General features: G+C 41.3%; 1 protein-coding gene across 8 annotated transcripts in view; it reads right to left on the bottom strand.

Annotated features, from left to right (window-relative positions):
- Nucleotides 1-66: 66 nt before the first annotated feature.
- NCOA6 (nuclear receptor coactivator 6) overlaps nt 67-22,027 on the bottom strand; it is a 143,126-nt gene continuing 121,165 nt past the window's right edge. For 5 of the 8 annotated variants that reach the window (XM_037012899.2, XM_037012900.2, XM_037012894.2 and 2 more), the window contains 5 exons: nt 16,600-19,560; nt 13,532-13,600; nt 10,920-10,956; nt 7,636-7,784; nt 67-1,181 (listed from right to left, as the gene is read on the bottom strand). In XM_037012899.2, the coding sequence (XP_036868794.2) occupies nt 1,138-1,181; nt 7,636-7,784; nt 10,920-10,956; nt 13,532-13,600; nt 16,600-19,560 (3,260 nt within the window). In that variant the 3' untranslated portion in view covers nt 67-1,137. The remainder of the gene's footprint in view (nt 1,182-7,635; nt 7,785-10,919; nt 10,957-13,531; nt 13,601-16,599; nt 19,561-22,027) is intronic. The other 3 variants (XM_037012897.2, XM_037012902.2, XM_037012901.2) reach the window with 3 other exon arrangements.

Here is a 22,027-nt window from a genome sequence, read left to right as displayed (position 1 = left end):
ATGCTGATGAGAAGCTGATAGAGATGAGAAACAGGGCGGCTAAAAAGTGGAATGCAGTGGACATCATTGAAGTATGTAACACAAAATGACCACTTTTATTTAGGAATTGCCTCTTCTAGTCACAGAACTGGACTAAAGATGGAAAGTTGACCTAAACTGGCCTAGATTCTTGATACTGTTATACAAAAAATCTTACTGGTCAGTCTGTTTATCTTTTGAATAGAGAAGGTATAATTAGAGTTGTTTTGGAGAAATCCATCATATGCATGGAGAAGCAGATGTATGAGGTGGAGAAAAATTGTTATCTGGGTTACTGATAGCTTCATGTCCCTAGAAAATCCCAAGTGGCCTTGATCCTTAAGTTGATTCTGTTATGTGCAACCAAAATTAATTTGACTGACATATACCAAAGTATCTGGTACAGTGCTAAAAGGGTAGTTTCTTCAAAGCCAAGAAGGAATTGAGTGAGCAAGTATGTTCATTTTCCTCAACTTTCCAGGTGCATGAGGAAAAGAAGGGATTCTGATTCACAAAGAAGGCTGCTCCTATTAATTTGTGGTCCAAATCAAGAACTTGCTCACCCAATAATCCCTTACCAATCACATACATTTATGTTCTAGGACAGTGACATTTATTTAACACATTCAGTATTTCACATTGTACAAACCCTTAGATTCTCTTTATTCACTGGTCCATTTCTACAACAAATACATCCAAAACACTATATAATAAAATTATTTACAACATTTCCATATGAGAAGACTCCTGTTGCTCCCACCACTGCTGTTCACACACAGTACTTCCACAGCACAATACATCATTAGAAGATCTAAAAATGCTCACCCTGTACTATAGGCTGCTTAGGAAATGTGAAAACTAATAACATAATCGTATTAGCTCCTTTCAATACATGGCAACATTTTAGAAAGCTTGAACTTCATCTGGCAACACCAAAAAGGTTCAACAACTCTGCTTTCCCCCATTGCACTTTAAGAAACGGGTTGCAGGGACTAGGAAAAGGGCCACATTATTAAAATGACTATCTGTACAGAAATGGATTTTAAAAAGTCACAGCTCAAAATTGCTTTTTGTAAAATTCACACACATTTACAAGTATCAAGTCGCCATCCAGCTTGTTTACTTGGATTTTCTTCGCTTGGATTGCACTGCACTGGTTATGTCTGTTGGGGGAAAGGAAGTACACGTTCAGCTGAGGCAACTCTTCACAGCAGTGCTTTTAGGCAGTCCACAAAAACCAGGGGGACCTAAGTGGAGTCCTACTGGCCTCTGAATCAGTCTAAGGGCCTCCAAAGGGGCACTTCGTGTGCAGTGTCCCAAATTTCTGTGGGAAAAGGGTATGGTCCTATATTCTAGGGCCTGGGAACTGGGGAAATGTGATACAGGTGGCAGGAGATGACAGCACTGGAAAAAGTGGCAGGGTGGGAAGAGCTTCTTTAGCTGGGCAATTAACCCCACAATCTCCATCACCCAATGAAATGATGGTAGTGAGAACTCAATAAGTGAAGGTACAAGCGAGTAAACTGTCAGAGGGCACAAATCAGCCTCTGGATCCCTTCCGAAGTCAAGCCATTTTTCTTTTTTTTTTGCAATAAGGAACTCTTTTTGCCTTGCTACAGTCAAAGTCCCTAAACATGACCATGACCCAGCAACCCATGGTCAACAAGTGTCTAGGTATACCAAAGCTGTGGATACATACAGACATGGAGGCAGTTCAGAGCAAGCCACAGCCTGTTCTGGAGGCCAAGGTGAGCCAAGGGGCTTCATGGATGAGGTGGGATCTGAGTGATTTACACACAGGGTTAACTGTGACATAAAATGGGAGTGTTTTAATTCCTTTAATTCCTCTTGTATTATCATAGTGTCTTAACTCGTCTTATCCCATAGTTAAACTGTTTTCTCAAAAATTTTCCACATGTCTTCTACAGCAGAGTACAACGAATAGCTTGAGGTTCTCCAAATGCAAACATTTCTTTAAATCTCATATTGATTTTAAAAATTCATCCTCATTCTTTATGCTCCTCCACAGTAGATACTTTGATTTTAATATGAAAATAATGTTTTAAAATTACTTCCCATCAAGGAGGGAAAAAAAAGTCTTCTATCTAACTCATTAATGTGTAAAATGGATCAGATTTATCCATGTCTGGGAACTAGGATGAATTTTTTGATGCCATGTGTTAGGTTCAGTGTTCTAGGCAATTCTTATTTTTTATAATAACATTTTGAGAACCCAGACTCAAATGGTAGGTGCAAAAAGCAGACGTTTTACTGCTCTGTTAGCTATCATAGTAGCTGAGACACGAGGCCTCCATGAGATGACCTGTACAGAGTTTCTGGGCTTCTGTTGTAAGTTTTAATACGTGTATTTTCCTGCTGGTGCCATGTGCTTGTGCCATGTCACGGAATCAGTCACTCTGATCGACTCACTAGAGGACAATTAATCTGACAGGATGTTGTTGCTAATGGTGTTAATTCCATGTACAAACTAAGATTCTCACACAGCACATACGTCCTCATAATCAATTCTCAAACTTCATTTTCACTGTAGCAAACCTGTCACTTGCAGTAAAAATACACAGAATTTTATCTTACTAAGTGTTCACTCTTAGAAAAAATATCTGTTCCTTTGTGATAATGAAGGATCAAATGGTGTGCTGAGGAACACATTCATTGTTGGGAAAAGAGGTGAGGAGAGGGTGGGGGGTGGGGTAATCAACCTCAGGCTCTCCCTCTCCCTCCTCCTTCCCAGCTTGTTCCCATCTGTCACTGCTCCAAAGCACCCAGTGATTGGTAGGCTACCTCTGCTACTGAGAATGAATCAGTGAGTGGGGTCTTGAGTAAACAAGCAATTTGTGCTAGAAACTGCAAAAAAAAAATTTTAGATACTGGGTGGTAGGTGGGAGTGATGGTGTAGAGGGTACATTAATATTTCTATGAGGAAAAAACTATCAGTCTGATTTGAAGTCTCTTATCACCTCCCCTGGATAAATCTAGCCAATCTGGGTCATAGAGCAAAGTCACTTTTGATGTTTTTATGAATCTGTCTGGAAAGATAATTCCACTCCTAAGCCCCTACAGTCAATACCATACTGGCAAAAAAAATCACATGCATTGTTGGAAAATTCTGTTTTTTAAATCCTCAAGGATTTTACAAATTAATGTCTTCATGGATATATAAATAGTCCAAAGACTAATAGTGTATATAATTTACATTAGTATTTTAGAACCAACCATATGGTAAAGAACTGGATATAGTTCTTTAATATTTAAAAAACTCAGTAACAGTCTTTCAGGTGGTTGTCCATATATGTCCTCAAGGGAAATTTGAATTTGTATTTTGTTGAGGACATTTTTCCAGCCTGGTTGCCTCATTTTGACCATAGCAAATTTGACCAAATCTACAGTACAAGGCCCTGTTAAATCTTCCAGTATGTGGTCTTTACCTTCTGAGGAGTTTTAAAAATTGATCTTGACCTTGCTTACTTCACTGTGCTTTTTACTGTACTACTTCTAGACAAGATTTCTTTATACTTATAAAAAAAATTCTGAAAATATCCTTTCAAAATTTGAGTGGCTGGTTTCTAAATGATGCTACAAGTGTTCAGTTTCAGACAGTTATTGTTCAGGGCTTTATCTCCACAATAATAACACTTCTATTTTAAGAATATCCGTATACATTCAACTCTGCGTTTTTGTAGATTGTAGCTTCTCAAGTCACTGGCTGTGGGTAGGATAGGGCTATCACCCCACTTTGCTGTCAGAGGCATCTTAGGACACTCCAGGGACACCCACAGCTGCTGTTTATTACAGGTCACTCTGAACTTCCCTATTAGCATATTTTCTTGAGTCTCAAACTTACACATTAAACTTTAAAGTTTAACTACTGATCCTTTTTGTCAGTTGAAAATATAACAGAAAACTATTATGAGTATTAAGAGTAAATAAGGAATGACAAGGGAAACTAGAAAAATTGTATCTGTGTTAATGGGGAACTCGTGTCAGGAAGCAGAACTACTACTCATTTGCATATTTGTAAACAACAGACTTGATTAAGTGCAATTTAAAAAAGTTGTTCACTGATTTGTGGGAGTCAATTTTTGTGTCTGTAATTAGAAGTGGGGTATGAGTAGGGGAACCCAACCAACCAAAAACAAAACAACAGATTATAGAATGACCCATCAACCATCTGGGCCTCCCTGGACTTGCCCAGAGACCATCCATCCCACCTGCTCCAATCTGGCATCTAGTTGGCCTTGGCCAGCATGATGTAAGCAAACTGTTCTCACAGCAGGAGCATGATTAACATCACCGGTTCCCTGACAGTACAAAAGTACCAATATTTATCATTATAAACTGTTCATAATTCTTCTCAGCTTTCAAGATTCTCATGAAAAATACCGTCTGTTCCTGATTCTGTTTGTGCATATATGACCAATCTTATATATGAGTGCAAAAAGGCAAAACCCTCTCTCCTCTCAAAACTTTAAGATGCTGCAGGAACATGTTTCAGGTACCCAGCACTATATATGTCTCCAAGTTCGAGACATACAAATTTTAGAAACTACCTTGATATTTTATGATCACTCCCTGGATATGGGTTCATTTACAATCACAAAAAGTTGTTTCTAACTTTGGCTCACATTTTTGGATACAGTATAGCAGCCCAAATAATATGCATATTTATTCTTTATTTTGGATCCAACAGCTCTAACAGTTAAAAACCAAAAGAGCTATAGCATTCATTTCTCATTTAAAAGGTAACTTTACCCTAGGACAGTTAAGAACTGACAGCCTAAGGGCTTGAGGCTGATCGGAGACCTCTGTGTGACTCCTGGAGTCTGGACAGAGCTCTGCCATCCTCTAGGGAGACACTTACCTGTAGCCCTCTGTGCTGTATCACAAAGTCTGTGTCATCATAGCCTTTTCTAAGCCACTTGCTAAGCCTTAAGACATGGATGGGGCTGGCATCCCGACATAACTGCTACCACCTTGGGACAATGGCCAGTTGGAATGTACACCCCCCTTCTAAAACAAGTTCCACCATTCCATCTTTCTTGGCTGGCAGTTCTCCACACAGTGGCTCTAATGTGGGCATCTCTTCTTAACTTCCAAACTGCTCCTGAGATTAATTTTTTCTAGTGCACTGTAAATGAGTGTCCTGAGACTCTGGGCTCAGGTCAAGTTTCCAAAAATCTGGCATGTAAAATCCCTAAAGGCCAACATTTTTTTTCCTGCTTTAATTTACACACCATGTTCTACAGCTTAGAAAACCTTGATCCTTTGGGAAAGTGAGGGGCTAAATAAAAGAATACACAGACTTGAAGGGAAGCAGATTTTTTCATACAACTTCCCTTCCAAACAAGTTTCTGCCTAGGAGGTGATTCCCAGGGAAAAGGAGGAAAGCTGTTGGCTCCGCTTCTGCATCCAAAGTGGCGACCCCTGCCTGTGGTGTACACGGTACACCTGGTGGGCTGAGGGGACTTCTACACCTCTGCTTTACCTGCATATGATCTGGAGACCTGTAGCCTATCTCCAGGGGCTCTTCTGAGCTCATGAATTATGAAATTCCACCCAGAATCATGACCCGCCAATGACAGCTGAGTTCTCAGGTCAGTGTCTGGTGTCTGGCGTTGGTACACCGCAACCTGCCCTGGTCTTCAGGTTGGCATCCCAGTGGTATCTCACTATTTCTCAGCAGCCCTGATGGCATTGGGCATTTGGCCAGGACTCCAGCTCTTGCCCAACCTGAGCTATTCAAGCTCAGCACATTTCCTGAGAGGGTTAAGGTATCACACCCTCCCTCAGATTTGGGCCTTCGTACTCGGTATACCTTTTGCCTAGAGGAAACCCTGTAGCCAGGATAGCACCTCCTCATTCTTCAGGTCTCAGTGTAAACATCATCTTCCTCAGGAAACCTTCTCTGACTTGGCAGAGGAACAAACCTATATGCTCCTACAATACCATGTAATTTTGCTATCACAGCATTTAACATTAAACCAACAATATTAAGAGTCTTACTAGCATATAATCAATATGATGAAGATGGAGACTCTGTCTTTTCACTATTATATCCCCAGAGCCTGGCATGTGGTAAGTATTTGATATATATTTGATATAGTTAACTTAATTACTAACTGTATACCTCTTTGTATTAGGCACCATACTAGGCACGAGGGATACAGTGGTGAGCAAAACCATACATCTCCTGCCCTAACAGAGAAAATATATTAATTACCTAGCACATAAATAGACCAAGTTACAACTGGGGTGTTATGAAGGAGAACATGGTGCCAGGATTCCTCATGGCGGCGACAGATGAGCCAAGCAGGGAAAACAGAAGGTTAGCAAGGAGATGAGGAGGAGGAGGAAGGAAGAACACTCCCTGCAACAGGCGTGACATACATGCAGGCTTGTGGTGAGAGGCAAGAGGGTGGCATGTCTGGCTGCTGCGGGAATCAGATGAGTCTAGGAGAGGCTGACAGGGGCCAGACCACACAGGACCTTTAGACTTGAATCCTACTTATAATGGTAAGTCACTGAAGGGTTTTAAGTTAGGGTAGCAGTGAAGATGGGGAAAGTGATGAATTCAGGCCACCTGAGATCAAATCACCTTTCTGTGATGGTTGTGAGGGTGAGGAGAGAGGAGCCATGGGGGACTTGCTTAATGGACAGGTGGTGGTGCCATTCACTAAGGGGGAACAGTGGCAGCAGACCCGACTTGGGAGTGAAAATCACAAGTTCTGGTTTCAGACATGTTGAATTTATAGTCCCGTTAAGGATATACAAGCAGTTGTCTTAAGATCTCTAGAAATGTGCACTTGAAATACAAATGCATGAGTCTTTTGTGAAAGGTTCTAACTAAAGAAGGGGGGCATACATGACATCAGTTAGGGAGAAAATACAAGTTGAAGAGAAAAGACAACTTAGGATCGAAGTCTGGGAACAGAGACTGAGAAGGAGCAGCCAGAGAGGCAGACGGGAAATTATTGAGAGTTCTGGGTCACAGAAGCCAAGGGCAGAGTTAATTCAGAAAGGAGATAGCCATCAATAGAGAAGAGAAAACTCATTGTGTAAGGCTCTTGAGAAGGTAAGCGAAGATGGGATCAAAAGCACAAGTGGAGGAACTGGCCTAAGACTTGAGGAGAGACAACTGCTCAATTACAGGAGGAGCAAAGGAGAACACCGCAGATTTTTGTTTTGGCAGTGAGGGATGAGGGAGTTCTATTCTCTCCGTGAAGAGGTAAGTGTCTCAGCTGAGAGAGGGAGAAAGTAGGGGCCAGAGGTTTAAGAAAAGTAGAGAGCAGGAAAGAGAGTTAACCACAGAAACAGAAATCTGACCGCTGGGCCATATGGAGGACTTCCCTGAAGTGGTGATCATAAACCAATCTGCCCTGTTATGTTCTTTTTTGCAACAGTATCTGCGGCTCTTGTGTACACACAGGAAACACATAGTTAAATGAGCAAATAAAGAGAGAATCACAAGCAGTAGAAGTCAAAGTAACTTGACAAATTTAAGGAATAGAAGCAAAGATGAAGGGAAAGTCATCTGCTGCTATGCCAAGGACCTTATTCTTCTAACTGACCCACAAACAGCACCCACACACCACTGCTAACCTTTAGTAGAGCTGGAGGCTGAAGCAGGCCGAGAGGATCGTTTACGATGTCCATTTTCTACACTTTCAGAAGCCATAGTTGGCTCTTCAGTTCGGGAGTTTCTCCGGCTTGGGGTTTTGGACTTTTCAATGATTTCTTTGGGCTCACTGCTGATAGAGGGAAGCACAAAGTTTCCAGGGAGATGAGGGGATAAAGTCACACACAAAAGGCTCTTCAGACAGAGTTTCATTCATAAGGAAGCAGATAAAGAAATACACAGTCATCCTGGAGAGAAAATATTCCATCCTGGGTCAATGAGCACAATTACCTTCTATATTATTGACAATTTAAAAGTGAATCTAGCTTGTTACATTAGTAAAGACAAAATACTAAAGCATAATGCTGTTGAAATTGTGGAAAAACAGGTAAATGATATTAAGAACTTGGAAAAAAAAATCCCGAAACTTCCTCACCCATTTTCCTGAAATAGTAATATTCCTCTTCAAAACCCAATAGTACCTAAAATCTAGGAAATTACTAACATATACTGGCATTTACTGAGTCTGGTATAATCAGATAAACATATTAGAAGTCACATTATAAAATACACATGGGTATATATTCACAATACACTGCTGGGTATACTGATTGCTGCTACCTTAATCCCCTTTTTCAGCACGTGAAGATTTAAAATTGTAATATCCAGTATTATTGAGGGTATAAGAACAAAAACTCCCGACAGAAGGTAAACTGTGTAATTCAATGGGGGGGGGGCAGTTTTGCCTACTAGGGGACACATAGCAATGTCTGGAGACATTTTTGATTGTTATGGCTCTCAGGGGATGCCACTGGCACCTTTTACATAGAGGCCACTAAACATCCTATAATGTGTAAGACAGCTCCCCCCACCTCCCCAGCAAAGAATTATCTGATCGAAACTGTCAACGCTGAGGCTGAGAAACGCTGGTGTAATCCTCTGGCTCAACAATTCCATTTCTAGGTGCCTAAGGAAACAAATATTTTTACAGAGCTCTATTAAATGCAAGGCTGTCAAAGCATTTTATTCACACTAATGAAGACAGAAGACCTAAATGCTTTATTAGCAATAGTAGATTAGTTAACCAATCACAGCACATCCATATGTAGTCATGAAAAATCATGTTGTAGAGGTTCCTTAATGATAAAACTGTTCACGATACATTATTGTGAGAAAAAAGTTACCAACATTATGAAGAGTATAATCCCAGTTTCATTTTAACATATATTGAGCATATATGTAACCACATATGGATGGGTGTAAGATACATCTAAATGTGTATATATATAGTATTTATATACATAGATATAACACTATATATTAATGCTAGATAGTGTTTATATATATAAAATATTATCTGTACACATACTCTGAAGGGGACTAGAAGATAATAAACTAAAATATACAGAGTGAATATTGTTAAATCATAGTAATACTGACTTACTGGTGATTCATTTCCTTTTTAACTCTGATCTGAATTTCAGGTTTTCTTTAATAAATCTTTTACTACTTTCATGGTCAAAAAATGCATTTTTAAAGCATAAGGGGAAAAAAGGCTGATTGACTTTACTTTCGGGACAGGGAACTGAAACAAAAGTAATGCAACAGAACAGAGCAACTGGTCAAAGGGATGCCTCTTCTAGGAAGTCTTCCATGACTTCACTCCTCAAGTGGTTGTCTCTTCCATCTTTTGGATTCAGTCTGTACCTGACATTCTGGAGCACCTAATTGTACAGCACGTTTTATTTTAACATCTTATGACTTCCACTAGATTGGGAGCCCTTAAGGGCACAAACCATGGCCTATCAACTATCCCTACCCTTCCACTGTTTACTCCTGCTGGGGGACCCTTTACTAGTGACATTATGGCTGGAAATTTGGCTACACTGCTCACTTCCCTAGATTTATATCTAATAATTGCCCCACAAGCTGAAGCAAGTCAGGAGAGGTGAGGCAGAGCTGGGGTGGAATTACAAGGAGGATTTACACTTCCTTTTAGAGGTGGTGAGGATGGCTTTCTGGCTAGAAGCCCAGAAAATGGTCAAAGCCTCTGAGGAAGAAAGATTCCTAATGGAGATTCCTGGCAAAACAAAAGCCATGGCAATACTGTTCTGGTGTTTATATGGTCAATGTTCAGACAGCTCTGGAAGCAAACACCCACAGTTTATTTTTTTGCCTCATTATCTTCTTTCTCTAGCCACATAGTTGGTGTATGCTTGAGAAATGCGAATGAATTTAAATATTAGCACAATCCAAATAAAATTGACAGGCAGAGTGGTGCAGTAGGAATAGCAATGAATTTGGAGTCAGAAAAACTGGGGTCAAGTCTTCAAGTGTTCATGTTATTTAACTTTCTCTATGCTTCAAATTCTTGATGTATACATCCCCATCTTGTATGCTACTATACACAAGTTAAGCATGCAGAGTCAGAATGCCTGGGTTTGAATTTCAGCTTCACGGTTTACTAAATCTGTGACCTTGGGCACCTTAGTTATTAACCTCTCCAAGCTTTTGGTTCCTTACATGTAAGGCAGAATTTACTTTTCTAATAGATACTGTGCAAATTAAGTGACATAATATATCTAGGGAGCTTGCAGCCCAGTGCATATCATGGAATGGCATTCAAGTAGATCTTGGCTATTATTACCACTTCCTAGGGTTGACACGAGAATTAAATGGGAAAATGATTTTGAAAGTATTTTATAAACAAAGTTGATGTACAAATATGATTTTTTTAAAATGTACATTCTTACACTAAAAGGAATAACTTTTGGAGAATGACACTACTCCTCTCCATGGCACTAAGGAGGGTGAAGTCACAATTGTTATTTTGTTTTGTCAGGGTATGTGGGCCAGCAGAGTGTAACAGAAAGCATGGATTTTGGGGTCAGACTTGGCCTGGCTTTCTATCTCTTTTGCCTTGAGGATCAAACGGCTGTACCTCAGCAGGTGTTGCAAGGACTATTATTAATGACAATATAGCAACAGCTCCTATATGTTGAACATGTTCTATTTACTCACTATGGTGAATGCTGAACATGTTATCTCATTGTTTTCAGAACAACCATAAAAGATAAGTTTTATTAAGAGACATGTTAACCTCTGAGGGTTAGGACTCATGGCAGTTTCCTACTTTAGCAGGAAAAACAGACTGGTACAAAGAGTCAAGAAAGACAGGTGAAGAGAGGTTTAAAGGCTGAGAAAGTTGATACCTTTTAAAGAGGCTTATGCCATATTCATGCTGAATCTGCAGAAATGATCATCTTACCTTTGTCCAGAGACTATGGCAGCATTTGCCTCGAGTTCTGTGAAAAATACAAAGTAATTAGATGTGGGAGTTTCTGGTGTATATGTCTACAGGGAGAAACTAGACATCTATGAGAATTCTGAATGCCCTATTTAGGCTGACACATCTCAGTGTCCAGCAGGATCCTCACCCTACATGGCATAAAGACAGAGTTGGCACGGATACAATGTGGTTGTCTGAGGCATAAGACACTTGGTCTATTTTTATGTCTACTCCACACTGTGAAATAATCCTGTCTGGATCAATAGACTAAATTCACACAGCCTGGTTCATATTTCACCCAGCTATAACTAGGTTAGTAAAATAAGCCTCTTCCTCTAGTGGAGAGGAGAATGTTTTCATTCTCAAAATATCTCCACCCCCTTGTTTTTAAAGACCATAATCTTCAAATATGTCTTAAATATCTATTAAGGATGCATTCTTCTAGAAAGGCCTTCCTCACTGAGTTTTAGAGGACAGAACTGCTTTGCTTTGAGGTATTGCCTACAGATCCCATTATGTTCCTCTCTTCCTCAACCTTCCAGCAATGCCCTCCAAGAAAGGAAAATCTCAGTAATTTGTCTAGCAGGATTTTGCTTAAATGAACATCCTATGGGTTTACCAGGCACTTCTTTCTCAGCATCAGCAGAAGAACATCTTCTTCCTCTCCTAATATGCCTTTACATAGTTCCATCTTTTCCAAAAGACTTCCCTGATGCATCAGATAGCAGTGATCTCTCCTGCCTCTGATGTCCCACAGCCCTGTATCTGTTCCTGTCCCCCCTTTTAGGGAACACCTCAGACTCAGTATACATGTCTGACTGGGTTAAAATTTTGACCTCATTGTTTATTAGCACGTGATCATGAGTAAATTACTTGACCTCTCTGTGCTCAATGCCTCATCTGAAAAATGGAGATAACCACTTTACCCACTTCAAAGTTAAGATGATTAAATGAAATAACATAGTATAGTACCTGGCACTTAGTAATAACTCAATACTAGCTATTATGATTATTACTATGGTGCTCATGTTGATGCAACCTTCATGAGAGGAGGCCAGACGACCCTGCCTTCAATGCAAGATGCTGGCAGAAGAGAATCCTTCCTTCTCATTTGCTACTTACCTCTCCATATCTAACCCATAAAACCTGGAAATACCTCCACAAGAAATAGATACCAACTCACTGAGTCTCTGCTGCCTTGCTCGCTCTGCTGGAGCATACAAACTCAGGTAATGTGTGCACAAAAATGAAAACAGCTTAATCAAAAGAGGTTGACTATAAAAAAAACGTTCTTTTGAAACAAAATTTAATGCTTCCAAGACTTTTAACACTATCACACCTAATTTAGGTAAGAAACCAAAGAGGTTTGGTGAAGGCAATTAGTGGCTTTAGAGACATTTTAAGGAGATACGTTTAAGTTAAACTTTTAAAAGGAACAGTAATTGACCAAAGTCAAGTGTTGGGGCAGGAAATGGAATTCCCTTACCCTTTCTAGTTTTTCCTTTTCTCACCAAAAATAAGTTTTACTATCTAACTCCTTCTCTGAATAATCTGTTTCATTCATTCTCAGATGTTTTGCACAATGTCAGGTATCATCTGGGCAGCTGGTAGCAAAGGGACAAATCTGGATAGCTGAAATTTTTTGTTCATTCTTTCCAGAGGTCTGATTTTACCCAAAGAGTGTGCAGTAGAAAGTTCTATCCATCATATAGGACATAGAATACTAAAGCAGGTTTTAAAATAATGACAAGTTATACCTTACTTTTACTGGGGCTTAGACTCACAAAATTAAACAAGGTTGTACCATTTTTCTTGCTCACAAATTTTGTCAAGTGTCTGAATTGTACTGTGAATGCAATTCTAACCTTCTTCTGGAAAGAATCTTTTTTTTTTTTTGTACCCTTCAATTGCCTACAGTGACAAAGAGCCAGGTAAGACTAAACTATAACATATCTGTATTTATCTGCTTTTGTAGTCTAATCTATAAAGGCAGTGCTATTATTACCATCAAGATCCTCACGCGTTCAGAGACGACCCAGAATCCCACAACAGTTATTTGTCAGAATACTATGGACTCCACCTTCCAGAAACACCAGCCCTAGTGCTATTTACAATATTTTGGTCATGGAAAGAAACTTAATGCCATCCAAAGATGATGGAAATGACCCTGGAGGAATGGCTACCTCACTGTAGCAGAGGTTATCAGAATAAGCCTCCACTCCTGTTATGATAATTACTATCTTAGTACAGTAATGCTTGCCACCCCAGTGAGTTACCATATGTCAGTCAGCTGCCAGCTATGGGTGCCTGGGTCATGGAACAGGGCAAACTATGCAATGGAAACCACCCATAGCGGGGTGGCAGACAGATAATGGACACTGAGATGTCCTTCTTGAGTTCCCTGGCTCACACCAGGAATGTGTAAGAGAGTAAGCTGGTCAGGGGGAAAATAACCTCAAAGAATACTGCACAACTTCTGCCACTGAACTCAAGTCTGCTCTGAAACAGTTTAGCCACTTTCTGGCACATGGAGGACAGCAGTTCCTTCACATATAACACATCTCCAAGAAGTTTTCCAAAGCGTGCCTTACCTGGTCTGGCAACAGACCCCTGCAGTGCTGTGGCTGGAGTTTCCTTTGGGACTAAATTCTGTGAAGGGGCTAAGGCAAGAAAGAAACAAACAAATCAGACCTTTAAATTTTTTTCTCAACAAAACAGCACTGACTGACTCAAAGGCTAAGTAACTGCTGAAATACACAGACTCTTAGAGGGCAGTACTTGAAGTTGTCCTTGAAAGCACAAATATCTTTCTAAATTTTCTTAAAAAATTAACTACCGTTAACGCTTAGTGACAAAGACTACCACTAGGAGTATTTGTTTTTCTTTTCTGTGTGTACAAAGATCAAGGAAGGAGGGGGTCACGAGGACACCACCACCCTTAGTTTTTCCTCCTTGGGGTGGAGTTCTGCCCAGGACTCTCAAAAACAAAGCACACCCTAGTAGGCAACCCAAACCACTTTGGAGGAACAATTACATCATTCACCTTAGTATTTTAAAAATTCTGTCTCATTCCTCTAAAGGCTACATTCCCTGAGACCTGAAATGAATAATTTATTCTATACTTTTTACAGCACCTGGCAAGAGTGATGGGCATAAAGCAGGTATTCAATTCATACTTAATGAATAAATCAATTTGATATGTAATTTACTTATCTAACAAACAGTAACCAAGAACTTACTAGTGGCAAGGCATTGTGCCAGGTACTCTGAGACTAAATTGTACTCTTCTTGCACATCAGCAACTCAGTCTAATATTAAAGGTAAGATATACACATGTGGTACACTGGAGTGCACTGTGATGGTTACATATGAAAGAGATTCATAAAGTACAAAGTGCTTCAGGAGTCCAAAGCAAGGGAGACCAATTCTAGATTGAGAAGTCCAAATGTACATTAGACAGAAAACATTAGAATTAGGTTTTGAAGGACAGACAGAATTTGGGCCCTTGAAGAGGACTGGAATAGAAGAGAATACACAATGTACTCTAGAATGGAAACTTCTTGGATCAAATAGCAGAGATTAAGGGTATAGATATGCCACAGTCATTCAAGGGCATGTCTTCCCCTCTTGACACTACAGTCTAACATGCCAGATAAACTCTGCAACAAGCTAAGTTTTACCCTCTTGTGGGAACTGTGGGTTTTATAGATCTCTTAGTTATTAATACATTTGTGTTAAGAATTTATTTGGGATGCTTATCTGCTAAAGCTTAAAATGAAACCTTTACTTTTTTTTAACTCCAGCATTGGTTTCTCACGTTTTCAAGGTAAAAGCACTGAAGCCCCTTCAAAAAGAATAGAAACCTTAACTAAAATTGAGAACGTATTCCAATTGCTGGTTCATCTTCCTAAGGCTCACATATTTCTCTCGGGTTATATATGATCCAGATAAAAAATATTTTCTAATCACTTTGCCACTATTTTCTTGGTACCTGAAGGAAATCTTTCCTGAAAGAAGTAAAATGGAAACATTTAATAGCAGGGGATATATTTAAGTCACACCAGGTTCCTTTTTAATTTTTAGGGCTCACCTATCAACAGAACCAGAACCAGAAACCTATAGCGCCCAGCTTTGTGCATTCTGTCTTCTGCAAGGGCATCAAACTCCTTAAAGATCTTTTATCCCTCCCTGTATTTCTAGCATTGAAGGAGAGAGGCAGAGAGGAGAATTCGCCTTTTCAGAGCTGTGTGAGGCAGAGTGCTGGCCACTTTATGCTAACTAAGCCTTCTCACCGAATCTTTGTATGAGTTCTGAGAAGTAGGAATTACAATCTCCATTTTATAGGTGAAATACATGGCAAACAAGAGCTTAAGGAATTTATCCAATGAGGCTGGTAACCAGTGGAGCTAGAATTTGAACTCTGATTTTACCCTGAAGCTTGTCTTCTTCCTGTCTCTCCTCCTGGGTGTTTACCACTCGCTGGTAGGTACTTGAAACATTTTAGCTGCATAAAGATAGGTGATATTAGCTGGCCTAGGATACAGTCAAGGTCCTTCTCAGTTTTGGCAGTGTATGACTGACTCAACCCGGGAAACAGAACTTCTGCATCACTTGAGCCTCATCGAAGGAGAGCAGGAGAGGGAGAGGGGTGGGTGGGGGAGAGAGAGTGTGTGTGGGTGGTGGGGAAGAGGGGGAGGGAAAGAGGGAAGGTGTAAGGACACCTATGATTCCATCATTAGGCCACCTTAGCAGTACATAGAAAATAATCTGAACTAGATATACACAAGTGGAATGGTCTAATTTACAAAGAGACTGCATCAAAAGAAAAGAGTAATAATTTTTTTTTTTACCATCACTGAATGATTACTATATTCTAGTCCTGTGCTACCCATGTTATATGCATTATGTCACTGAATTCTTAAAACCACTACTGTCCCCATATTATAAACGAGGAAACTGAAGTTTGGCATAGTCAAGTAATTTGATACTGTTTACCATACAGCTGGTAAATTCTGGCACTGTGATACTAACCCAAGCCTATCTGTTTCTCAACCACTTCATGCCTCTTGTGTCTATTATCATGAAACCTGGTTTTCTGGAAAGCTCTGCTCTGGAGCAACCAGTCAGAAGGGAAGAGTTTCTGGGAAAGATACAATGAGGGAAGGGGCTATGAGAACCTGGCCCTGAACTTGTTGAAAGCAAGTGTATCATGGTAAGAGCCTGCAAAAGCTACTGTTCAAATCTAAGGGACAATGTTAAATTGTGGAGGTTCACACTGTAGACTTTAAACGAATAACTGGATCCTGAGCTTCAATCTTACCCCCAGAATGGGGTTAGCGCTACCTGACATGATTGGTATGAAGATGGTGTGAGATAACTTTTGTAAAAATGCTTCCTTGAAAAATGAAAAACTTCAAATAAATGAAAGGCTGTAATATCATTATTTCAGAAGCTGAGACTGGACCATGTTAATGAATGTAAACTTTACATGGCATCTTAAAAGCATATTTCCTAACGTATTTCCAGTAACTGAAACTACCACTATTGTCATTTAGCCCATTCTTCTTCCTACAAGTAGAAAAGGGGTCATGCTTTCTTTTGTGGGATAGGTTGTCAAAAAACTGACACAAGGAGATGATGCCAGGTCCTGAGTACATACCTATGCTGGGTAGAAGCTCCGGATGGGATCCCACCTTCTCCTCCACTAGGCCACCTGCAAGTGGCTCAGATGCTATGCCAACATGATTGCTTTTTATGGTTGGCGCTGCTGAGATGAGCTCAGAGGGTATCAGAGTGGTTACTATTGAGCGTACATTGGTGGGGAGAGTACCGCCAGGTAAGCTGGGTCCTGATGAGGTGGAGCCCGGGCCCATGGGGCTAGAGGTCATTTTTAGCAGAGTGGATGCTGGGGGTGTTGGGGTTTTACTGTCCAGCTCTGTGGGTAACTGCTCTGTTCCCATGAGCCCTGGAGTTGTGGTCTCTAGCCCTTGGCCTTCAGTCTCTCCATCTGCACCATATTGCTCTTCGCCCTTGTCAAGAGAGCCTGTAACTTTCTTACACGCCTTGGTCAGCAAAATCTGGCCGATTTTGTCCACTTTTCCTTTGCCCTTACTAGATGAGACTGGGCTTCGCCGGTTGACAGAGGAGCCTGGACTATTGGTCAAAAGGGTAGAAACCATTGTGGTTGATTGTGAAGAGGGCAGAGTGTTCTGATCTGTTGAGGTGCTCACCTGAGCACTAGCCTCATCTGGATTCACTTCTTTCATCTGCTGAACAGGGGGATGAGGGACAACTGGAGAAGTTGTACAAGGAGGGGAGGGAAGCTGAACAGGGGTGGCTCTTGAGTTAAGGACCAGGGGTCGACCTGTCTGTATGTTTGGAGCAGGGCTACTGGAGGCGGTATTCGGCGGTACAGGAGCAGAAGAAAATTTTATGTTCTGAGGTATGTGTAAAGGGCCAACGACTGCAACAGAGGGAGGCATCAAGCCAGAGCTGGCTGTCAGTGGGGATGCAGGAATTGTACTTGGCTGTGATCCTTTCATCACCTGAATTATTGAAGATGAATTGATAAAGACAGGTGTAATGAACTGAGGTCGGGCATTAGACTGAGCAGCTGACTGTCCCTCAGAAACCATAACCTTGCTACCCACACTGGGCATCGTGACAACTGTTGACATTAAAGCAGACTGCAGGTGAGTTGGCAGAGCTGCTGATGTATTAACTGAAGTTGTGATGGGATTGGAAGTCACAAAAACAGTTATCTGATTTGCAGGCAAGGGAGTGGAAATGGAGGAAGAGCTGACAGGTCTTGACATTACTGGAGGGATGCTGGGTGCAACATTAGAACTGACCTCGCTCAATTCTGGATGCACAAGGGTTGAACACGGCTCATTACTGTGAGGTAAATTTAGGGAATTAGAGGGTTCTTTAGAAGACGGATCCTGCAGTGTGGGAATGACAGATGCTTTTTTCAGGTCCTCCGCAGATACTACTGGAGGTGTGACTTCCAGATCTGTAAGCCCAGGCTTAATGGTCACATTAGGAGCTCCAGAGTTATCAAGAAGTTGACTTAACGATGTTGGTGCTTCCCTCATAGCAGGAGACACCAAATTTTTGTTCTCTTCGACACTGGGAAGTTTGTTAGGATCCGCAGGTTGCCCATCTTTTTTGGATTGATCTTCAGGGACAGCCATTTTAACTTCTTGGGCAGGGACTGTTTTTAGCTCAACATTTACCTGCTCCTTCCTAGCCTGGGAATTTGGGCAATCACTGTCCTGAGGCACATTCAAGCTCTCCTTGTTCTCCTCGGGAACACCCCCCACTGTAGCCACAGGTATGGTAGGATTCTGAGGATTCAGCCCGCTGTTGTTAGGGAAGTTCCCAGGTACAGGGGGATTGGTCAGAGGAGTGGGACTGACCAATACACTTCTTGGCAATTCCACATTCTGCAACAGGGCTGTGTTTGTTTGAGAGGCCAGAGTAAGTTTAGGGGCTTTTGAGTTCTGTCTCCCAGGACTTGGGGTGGTTTTCCTACTGGAACCAGGACTAGACCTGCGACTGTTGCTTGGACTTGCCCGTTTTGTTGCTCCGGAATTAGACTGCTTTCCAGAATTCACCACCACAGAATCTAATTTGTGAGTTTGTGGGGCAGGAAAATTGGAAGGATTATTCATGGTAAGATTTGAAGGTGCTTGCCCAATGGCCTTCAAAGTTGTTGGATTTAGGCCCTGTTGATCAAAGCCCCTGTTTAAATTTGGCCTAGGAGGTAAAGGAATATTAATCTGTGGAGGAAAGAGTCCGGCTATGGAGGCATTGAGTCTTTCTGGTGACAGACTGATTTCCGAAGGTTCTGTGCTGGGAGGGCGGTTGTTGGGTGTCTGAGGGTAATAGGGCCTGGGACTGGCTCTGTTTGGTGTTTTAGGCCTAGATGTTTGGGTTGGAGCAGCCACATTTGGAAAATGGTGGCCATGAGAGCTGGGCAGGGAATTTACAGGGGGTTGCTGGGGAGTTGCACCTTGAGTTGCTGAGAGGGGCGATGGTCCAGGTTTTGGCCCTGTCATCATTAACTGATTTTGGGAAACTACTAAATGTGAAGGCATGTTATTTGGGCCTCCTGAGACTGAGGGCACTTCACTGCCACTAGCTTCAGGGAGTGAGGACATGTCTCCCAGAGGAGAGCTGGAAGGGTTCTGGGGATTCTCCTGGTATACCATTTTCCTAGAATTGCTTCCCAAAGGAGTATTCACAGGCATTGGCATTCTTTGTTTATCAGGTGATGGTGGTATGGAGGCAGGTCCTTGCAAACTGACCATGACGGGCACACTGCCGCTCTGCTGTATGGGCATTCTCTGGGAGTCTGGGTTCAGGGGGCCCCTTGCAGGGTGGACATTTTGGGAGCTTGGAAGCCTAACTGATTTGGGGTCCTGCTGCATCATGAGCATCATCATCATTTGCTGCTGCTGCGACTGTGGCTGACTAGGAGGTGGTGGCTGCTGTGGTGGCGGTGGCAGTTGCGGCTGTGGCTGCTGCTGTGGTGGCTGTGCTGGGGGTGCCACATGCTGCATGAGCTGAGGAGGCATCTGCTGAAGTGGCCTCTGTTCAACTGGTTGAGAAGGATAACCTAAAACGAGCCCCCCAAATCAGGGAAGTTAGATTTTTCAGCAGGGAAACTTTGCTATCTTTAGCATATCGCCAAGCAATACTCATCTTGATGGCACAGACTGTGCACACAGCTCAGGCATGCCTGCCCCCAGCAGGTAGGGGCATCCCCTCCTTATTCGATGCATGCAAAGGGGCACACTGCTCAAGGAAGCAAAAGCAAAGCATTGAGAATCTGGAGCTTCTCAGTCTTCAGGGTCTGGATGAGGCACTCCTGTACTAAGACTCTTAACAGATACTCTGTGCTACATGCTGAAAGTGGCTGCGTCTATATGAGCCAAACATTCAGATGACACAAGAAAAACTCCATCAATACCAAGTAGCTGAACACTCAGCACTGGGGTCTCATGCAGGCATAATAAATATTTCACTGTACTTGTGAATGAAGTAAAGCATTTAGGATTATTCACTTTTTCTCTTATCACAGATTAATTTTTTCAATACTTGGTTTTGTTGAAAACACCAGCATCGAAGATAGCCTTTTTATTCTTTCAACAGAGTAAAATAAAAAATTCTAGGATTCATTCCTCTTAACAAAGGGGGATTTAAAATCACTGCAATCCACTGGTTCCACACACCCTGTTGCATCCTTCAGGCTCAATCCACTGGGGAACCCAACTGAATTAAACTGCCCCTCCAATAGAAATTAGTTTAATAAATAATAGGAGCCAACAGAGCTGATACATACATTGAAAATAAAATGAGGGCATTGACGTTTTTTTAATGGATACTAATTTCCACTTACTTTCTTACATGTAAAAGTCTATTTGAAGAAATATTTTCTATTTCACAATTGGAATCCACAACTGAAGATAACTAACCCAGAAAAATAGCCCTCAGGAATAAAAAAACTGGGAGAAGAATTCTGAGGGATAATGCCTTCTAGATTTCCAGAAGGCAACATCTCAAATGATTCTTTTGTGAAGATTTTACTTGGCATCTTATAATAACCCAAATACACAATCAGCAGAAAAGATGGAAAGATCATTTGCCAAGAATAAAGGTGATTCAGTGGAAAAAGTGGGCATATAATTGGGATACAATTTCACAAAATAGATTTATTCCATTGTTGCATGAAAAATACAATAAGAAAGTTTTAAGAAGGCGCAGGAATAAGAACAGTTGGCTCTGGCAGTTGGAAGAAATGCTGGCTCAGGATTTTCACAGAGCAGCTACCAAATGCTGCTGATCCACTGGGTCAGATCCTGTGCTTAACAGCTAATTAATGTCTTCTGGCCAAAGATTTCCATGGCACCAATAAAAGTCTTGCTGAATCCAGTTTCGAAGATTTTTTAAATCCTTTTTTGTTTAAGCCTGAATTAACTTCTTAACACACGAAGCCGATAACATATGGTGTTGCTACATGTTTAACTTGGGTTCCCATGTTATGAAAATTGTAATTTCTGTAGAAGTCCCGTGATGTCAGGGGACTTAATGTCATAAATGACATAAATGTCTTCTATATTTCAAATAAGCCCACTAGACAGCACATTATATACCAAAGAGAGCAGAATAGAAAATATAGAAGCCTCTCAAAAGGAACAGTTTAGAAGGGCATGGCTGCTATAAAGGTTTCAGAAGCTGGAGGCAGCAATCCAAAGGGCACTAATGGTAAGAAAGACTGTGGTTGCTATGACAGAATGGTGGAACGGGAAAGCCAAGAACATGCAGCACCTATAACATAATGAAACACCAAATATATTAATCAAGGGGTGCAAACTCATATGCCTTCAGGGGTCAGGCCCATAGTGAAGAAGACAAGTGGGCTGATATAAGACAGTAGTAGGCCTGTGGACAGAGGCAAACCATAGAGTGGATCCTCTGTCTAAAAGCATTTAAATTCTGGGTTTTGTATGGTTTAAGATAGTGCATGACAATTCAAACATATTACAGGTCAAATTTAGCCTGTAGGCTCAAACCGTAGGAAGGAAGCAATAATGTGTGTGAAGACCTCTGGATTCATATGAATTCAAATGTGTCTGAGGGAAGAAGGCACTTTCCTTTTCATAATGCCTTCTGGACACACCTGCCAAAGACTGGTAACCTCCGAGGCACAACTGTGCTGCTGTAACTCACTGATGGCCAGAGTGGTGTGCCCAAACAATTTGTAATAAGTAACACAAAGTATTGACATCATGATAGATTTACTTTTCTTTCTGATCCATTTTTAGAAGATATAAGTTAAGGGTGGATTAAAGTTTATCCTTAAAATAACATCACTCTCAGATGCCATGAAGAGGTGGAATAACTAGTGAGGAAGAAAAAACACACACTACTTTGTACACACAGGGGAGAGTGGCCTAAGCGTGATGGGCCTATGTGCCTTCAGCTAAATCACTGCTCAGGCCAAAAATAGCATGTATAAAGATTGGGGCAGCTGGCCTTACTTCTGTAATACCTAGGTTAGAATGAATGCATTTTAGGAGCTT

Source organism: Manis javanica, chromosome 5, assembly GCF_040802235.1.
Source record: "Manis javanica isolate MJ-LG chromosome 5, MJ_LKY, whole genome shotgun sequence".
NCBI lineage: Eukaryota > Metazoa > Chordata > Mammalia > Pholidota > Manidae > Manis > Manis javanica.
Note: the sequence above shows the minus strand (reverse complement) of the source record. Positions and strands in the feature narration are given on the sequence as shown.